This window comes from Myotis brandtii, unplaced genomic scaffold (genome assembly GCF_000412655.1).
Source record: "Myotis brandtii unplaced genomic scaffold, ASM41265v1 scaffold133, whole genome shotgun sequence".
NCBI lineage: Eukaryota > Metazoa > Chordata > Mammalia > Chiroptera > Vespertilionidae > Myotis > Myotis brandtii.
The window spans coordinates 3,750,059-3,757,401 of record NW_005354718.1 but is presented as its reverse complement, the minus strand read 5'-3'; the positions used below and the strand labels follow the sequence as shown (position 1 = coordinate 3,757,401).

Sequence of the window (7,343 nt, the reverse complement as noted above, 5' to 3'; positions counted from 1 at the left end):
ACACTGGCTCCTGGATCTCTAAGGAGGTGCTAATCTAGCCTCTGCCTGAGGCTATCCAGCAGGAGCCAGCTGTGATGCAGTGCAAGTTGCCCTGGGGCCTTGGGCCAGCTGCAGTTTGTTAGGTAATTATCAGATTGCAAAGGGCCAGGCCTTTCATATGCAAAAGCCTTGTGGCTTGGGCAGGGTGGGGTCCCAGGGGATCAGCAGGGCAGAGCAAGCAGCTATGGCTGCTCTCAGTCCTGCCCTCAGAGGCCCTGCTTCTCAGTGTCCTCGCAATCGCTGCAAGCACCCCTGAGAGAAAGCTGCCCTCGAGTTCTGACCGATGCCAGACAGCCCAGTTTCTCCCGTATGAGTCTGGGTCCCCAGAGACTGGCCCGGAACTGGAGCTCAGAGCTTGAGACTCCCTCCCGATTGAAAAAGACAACCGTGTCCTCAGCCGCCAACCCTCTCTGCATGCGCCTCTGTACCTCTGTATTTTACTTCCGCACCGCACCTCCTCTGAGTCTCCGTATGCTTTTCTCTTTCCTTCTAGTTGTAGAATTTCCACTCAGCCAGCCTTCCTGTGGTTCTGGATGATGTCCGTTCCGTCTTTTAGTTGTATTTTTGAAGTAGTTGTGCGAGGCAGCAATCTCTGGTGTTTACCTATGCCACCATCTTGGTTTCTCTCTCGATTATTGTATTATTTATTTATATTATTTGTCATCTTATTATTATATTGTATCCTTACTTATGATTTGTTTTTTATGTAATGATGGCTGGTAATTTAACCTACTTTTGCCCACCCCTGTATATGGAATATACTGTTAATGCTATAGAAATTTAAAGAGTAAAAGATTCTTAATGACACAAGGTTAGTCTTAGAGGAAATAATTTTTAGGTGAACATAGAAGGAATTAGAGAATTTAGATTGCTTGAAGTTTGAGAGGAGAATTCCATGTTATTCAGATGGCCTTCCCCAAGGCAGCAAGCAAGGCTTTTGTTGTATTTAGTATGGTGATAATGTATAATGACTTTCGCAAACATGCATCAAGTACTAAGTATATTATATTTCATTTCAATGTCTTATTGAATCCTCAACAGCTCCATGATGTTTCTTGATATCCATATAACATTTCTTAAATCAACATGAATCTTTTATGGCCCCCCCCCCAAAAAAAAAGTGTTATTAAATCAATGGTGTGCCTTATGATTAAGAAAATATAATATATTCATCCTCAGTTTCAGACCAGGAAATACAAGCTTATGTTCAGTGACTTATCAGGTGTCAGAGAATTTAGGATTTGTAACCAGGTTTGTCTGATTTCAAAGGTTGTCTTCTTAACCACTGTTTTATGTTTCCTTCCTAGATAGTATAGAAATCTAGCTGAAACAATTTAGTCTTAGGAAGTTGAGTTTGGAAAGGAAGCTAGCTGATGAAGGATTTGGAATTCTAGGCTGAGAAATTTGGCTTTGGGAATCTATTAACTATGGATTGCAAGTATGGGTCCTTTTGTTATTTTTAAGACTTTCTTTTTTATTGGTCAATTTTTGATCTGGGCTTATTTCCTAATAAAATTGCCTTTTAAATTGTATTTTTAGGTACCCTAGAAAAAGAAATAGTTTGATACAGCTTCCTGATGATTATAGCTGCCTTCTAAATCAAGCTTCTCATTTCAGGTAAGAAGAAATATATATTTTTCCCTAGCCAGTTTGGCTCAGTGGATAGAGTGTTGGCCTGCAGACTAAAGGGTCCCAGGTTCAATTCTGGTCAAGGGCACGTACCCGGGTTGCAGGCTCGGTCTCCATTGCGGGGGCGGGGGGGGGGGTTCAGGAAGCAGCCAATCAGTGATTCTCTCTTATCATTAATGTTTCTATCTCTCTCTCTCCCTCTACCTTGCTCTCTGAAATCAATAAAAAAAAAGAGAGAGAGAGAGAGAGAAATATATAATTAAAATTTGTTTAAGCTTGCAGTTCAACTCTTAGGAATTTGTTTTTATTGGGAGATCGGGATGGGGCACTGTGGGTGATTATAACCCACCAGGGTACTATCTATTCTAATCTTCCTGGCATAGCTGTTGGTGCTTTTTCTTTTTCGTGGAGTTGCTACTCTTGCTACCAGCCACTTCTTCAGGTCCACTGCTGAGTTGCTTCTCCTTTGAAGAAAATTTTCTCTTTTCTTGGGGATACTCTTGTTTCCTGCCATTTCAGGGTCACTAACTGGTTCCTCTAAGTGAAAACCACATAACATGCAATTAATCGTGATAAAGTGTATAATTCTGTGGCATTTAGTATATTTACAAGTGTAACCACCACCTCTCTCTAGTTTCAAAGCTTTTTCATCACCCCAGAGAAACACCTTGTATCCACTAAATAATTACTCCCCATCCCCCTCTTCTCTAATCCCCTGGTAACCAATAATCTGCTTTCTATCTTTGTGGATTTGCCTATTCTGGATATCCTATATAATAAAAGTGTAGTATGCAAATTGTCCCCTCACAGGCCGGCTGGGGGAAGGGAGGTAGGCCCTGGGGCTGGCAGGTGGCCAGGGGAAGGGAGGGAGGTCTGGGGGCAGGGAGGGAGGCCTCGGCTGGCAGCCACTAGGGATCCTACCAGTGCATGAATTTAATGCACTGGGCCTCTAGTCAATATATATAAAAGCCTAATATGCAAAGTGTCCCCTCGGGAGTTCGATCGCTTGCAGTGATGTGCGCTGACCACCAGAGGGCAGCACAGAATGAAGGGAGGCCCTGGCCTGCAGCCAGCAGCCACTAAGGACTCTTCCCGTGCACAAATTTTGTGCACTGGGCCTCTAGTCTATACTAATAATACTAATAAAAGGGTAATATGCAAATTGGTCATGAAGCCCTCACAGTCATGACTGGATATGCTAATTAGTCATGACTAATAAAGGGTAATATGCAAATTGGTCACGAAGCCCTCACAGTCACGACCAGATATGCTAATTAGTCATGGCCAGTATGCAAATTGACCATCACTCCAACACACAAGATGGCCACCCCCATGTGGTCAGAGATGGCCACCACAAGATGGCCTGCAGGGTAGGGCAGTTTTGGGCAATCAGGACAGCAGGGGAGAGCAGTTGGGGGCGACCAGGCCGGCAGGGGAGGGCAGATGGGGGAGACCGGGCCGGCAGGGGAGGGCAGTTAGCCAGGGGAGTGGTTAGGAGGCAATCAGGCTGGCAGGCAGAAGCGATTAGGGGCAATCAGGCAGGCAGACAGGCAGGCGAGCAGTTGGGAGCCAGCAGTCCTAGGTTGTGAGAGGGATGTCCGACTGCCCGTTTAGGCCTGATCCCACATGGGGGGGCAGTCGGACATCCCTTGAGGGGTCCAAGATTGGAGAGGGTACAGGCTGGGCTGAAGGGCCCCCCCCCCCCCCGCCCAGTGCACAAATTTCGTGCATCGGGCCTCTAGTATTATATAAAAGGAATCATACTCTGTATGACCTTTTGTGTCTTACCTCTCTTGCTTAACATAGTGTATTCAAGTTTCATCCAAGTTGTAGCATGTATCAGTACTTTTTTGTTTTTTTAGAGAAATAATATTTCATTGTATATTTCAGATTTTTTTTATCCATTCATCCACTAATGGGCATTTAAAATCGTGTCCCCCTTTTGATTACTATGAATTATGCTACTATAAACATTCATTTACAAGTTTCTGTGTGTACATGTATTTTAATTTTTCTCCAGTAATTTTACTTAGGTGTGAAATTGCTGGGTTATTATGACAATTCTATGTTTAACTTTTTGAGGAACCACTAAACTGTTTTCCACTGTATCATTTTACATTCCCACTAGCAATGTACAATGGCTCCTATTTCTCCATATCCTCGCCAACACTACTTTCTGTTTTGTTAAATTAAAGCCATTCTAGTGGGTGTAAAATAGTAGCTCATTGTGGTTTGATATACATTTCCTTAATGACAGTGATGTCAGACATCTTTTCATGTGCCTCTTGGACATTTGTATATGTTTAATTCCTTTCCCAATTTTATAATCAGACTGTTTTGTTGTTGAGTTGTTAACAGTTCTTTATATATTCTGGACATTAAACACTAATCATATTCTTAATTTGCAAATAACTTATCCCATTCTATAGGTTGTGTTTTCATAATGTCCTTTGATTCATAAAAGTCCATTTTCTCTCTTTTTTTCCTTTTTTGCTTGGGCTTTTCATGTCAGTGCTAAAGAATCCATTGCCAAATCTGAGGTCATAAAGATTTATTCCCATGTTTTTTTCTAATAGGTTTATCATTTTAGCTCTTAGATTTAGGGTGTTTTTTTGTTTGTTTTTTTTAGTCCTCATCCAAGGGTATTTTCCCATTGATTTCTAGAGAGAGTGGGGGGGGGGGGGACATGATGGGAGAGAGATGCATCGATTGGTTGCCTCCTGCTTGCACCCCCACCAGGGCTGGGGAACCTACAGCCAAGATACTGTGCCGTTGACTGTGAATCAAACCCTAGATCAGCCGTGGGCAAACTACGGCCCGCGGGCCGAATCCGGCCCGTTTGAAATGAATAAAACTAAACCAAAAAAAGACCGTACCCTTTTATGTAATGATGTTTACTTTGAATTTATATTAGTTCACACAAACACTCCATCCATGCTTTTGTTCCGGCCCTCCGGTCCAGTTTAAGAACCCATTGTGGCCCTCGAGTCAAAAAGTTTACCCACCCCTGCCCTAGATCCTTTGCGCTGCAGGCTGGTGTTCTAACCACTGAGAAATCCAGCTAGGGTAGGATGTGTATCCATTTTGAGTTAATTTTTGAAATAAGGTAGGAGGTCCAACTTCATTCTTCTTTTCTTTCTTTTTTTATATATTTTTATTTATTTCAGAGGGTACGGGAGAGGGAGAGAGAGATAGAAACATCAGTGATGAGAGAATCATTGATGGGCTGCCTCCTGCACATCCCCCACTGGGGATCGAGCCCACAGCCTGGGCATGTGCCCTTGACTGGAATTGAACCTGGGACCCTTCAGTGCACAGGCCGACTTTCTATCCATTGAGCCAAACTGGTTAGGGTTTCATTCTTCTTTTCAACTGGGTCCAGTTGGCACCACCACTGTTTTTCAAGGTACTATTTTCCGCCATTGAATAGTTTTGGCAGTCACATTGAAAATCAATTGATCATAAATTTCTGGACTCTCAGTTCTGTTCCAGTGGTCTGTATGTCTTATTCTTATGCTAGTACCACACATTTTAATTACTGTAGCTTTGTAGTAAGTTTTGAAATTGTAATATTTGAGCCTTCCAGCTTTTTCCTTTTCATTTTAATTATTTGGGATCCCTTGCAGTAACATATGAACTTGAAGGTTGGCTTTTCCATTTCTGTAATCTCCATATCATGAACATGGATGCCTTCCTGTATTTAGGTCTCCTTTAATTTCTTTTTGCTATGTTTGTAGGTTTCACTGTGCAAGTCTTTCACTTTTTGGTTAAATTTATTTCTAGGTATTTTATTCTTTTGGATGCTATTATAAATGAAATTATTTTCTTAATTTCCTGTTTGTATTGTTCATTGCTGGTATATTAAAACACAACTAATTATTATGTGTTGATCTTACACCCTGCAACTTTGCTGGGTATTCATAGGGATTACAATTAATGTCCTAAATTTAGTTTAAATTGATACCAGCTTAGTTTTAATATTTTGTGTGTGTGTGTGTATCTCTAGGACTCCCATAATGTATATGTATGTAGGTATGATTGACGGTGTCTCATAAATCCCTTAGGGCTCTGTTCCTTTTTTTTTCTTCACTTCTTTAATTTTTATTTCTTTCTGCTCCTCTGACTCAGTAATTTCGATTGCCTTGCCTTAAAACTTACTGATTCTGCCCTAGCTGGTTTGGCTCAGTGGATAGAGTGTCAGCCTGCGGACTGAAGGGTCCTGGGTTCGATTCTGGACAAGGGCACATACCTTGGTTGCAAGCTTTTCCCTGACAGGGCCCTGGTCGGGACTTGTGCAGAATGCAACCAATCGATATTTCTCTGTCTTTCCCTCTCTCTTCCACTCTCTCTCTTCCACTCTCTCTAAAAATCAATGGAAAAATATCCTCATGTGAGGATTTAAAAAAAAGAAAAATTTACTGATTCTTCTGCCTGCTCAAATATGCTGTTGAACCCCTCTAGTAAATATTTTATTTCAGCTGTTGTACTTTTTTTTTATTTGAGAGAAACATTTATTTGTTGTTCCACTTACTTATGCATTTGTTGGTTGCTTCTTGTACATGCCCTGACCCCGATAGAACCCACAACTTTGTGTATCAAATGACGCTGTAACCACCTGAGCTACCTGGCCAGGGTTCAGCTGTTGTACTTTTCTATTTGTTTTCTTTTTATAATTTCTTTTTACTGATATTTTCTACTTTTTCATATATTTTCCTAATTTCCTTTAGTTCTTTGTCATTGGTTTTCTTCAGCTCTTTTAACACACTTAAGAGAGCTAATTTAAATTCTTTGTTTTTTAAGTCTCATGTCTGGGCTTCCTCAGGAATGATTTCTATCAGTTTCTTTTTTTCCTGTGAATGGGCCATCGGTTTTTGTTTCTTTCTAAGCTTTGTAACTTTTGTTGAAAAGTGGACATTTTGAATATTATGATCTAGTAATTCTGGAAATCAGATTCTCTGCCCCACCCCACTGCCCCAGGAATTGCCCTTGTCACTTGATAAAGGCTGCCATTGTCACTAGTAGTGACTTTTCTACACTATTTGCAAAGACTTTATTCCTTGTTGTGTGTTTACTGAAGGCTTTGTATCATTATTTCTATGGTAAGCCAGTGAATTGACAAAGATTTCCTTAAATTCCTATATCCAATAAGAACAGAAAAGAGAAGAAGAAAAAAAGAATATTCTGTCTAATTCCCTTCACCATTATTGCCAAAGAAGTTACTTCAGCCTGTGGTGGTTGAAACACCGATCAATTTCTGTGTCCAGCCCGGCAATGAATTGCCATGCAGAACATACAACCCTGATTTTTGAGGATTAGTTTCCTATTGCCCATCCAGTAGCCCCACCAGAATTGCAGGCAGCCACCCCCATAGCTACCTGCTATAGGTCTGGGGATGCTAGTCACTACACAAAATGCTACAATTTGCTGGAATTTGCTAGTTTCTTTCTTTGTCAAGTACTCCTCTGGACACTGCAAGTATTCATCTACACTCCAGAGTTCCAGAATAGTTGCTTCAGTCAATTCTTGCCAGATCAATAGTTGTTTCAGTAGAGGAACTGATACCTGGAACGCCCTATTCCCCCATCTTCTATGACATCCCTCCTCAATTTTTGTTAAAGCTACAAGAAAACTCTCTCTCTCCCTCTCCCTCTCCCTCTCCCTCTCCCTCTCCCTCT

The 7,343-nt window shown here is 41.4% G+C and overlaps 1 protein-coding gene across 4 annotated transcripts in view; it reads left to right on the top strand.

Moving 5' to 3' along the window:
- The window catches only part of UBR1 (ubiquitin protein ligase E3 component n-recognin 1), a 160,521-nt gene that overhangs the window by 143,921 nt on the left and 9,257 nt on the right, over positions 1-7,343 (top strand). For all 4 annotated transcript variants that reach the window (XM_014534847.1, XM_005860317.2, XM_014534846.1 and 1 more), the window contains one exon: positions 1,579-1,656. In XM_014534847.1, the coding sequence (XP_014390333.1) occupies positions 1,579-1,656 (78 nt within the window). The remainder of the gene's footprint in view (positions 1-1,578; positions 1,657-7,343) is intronic.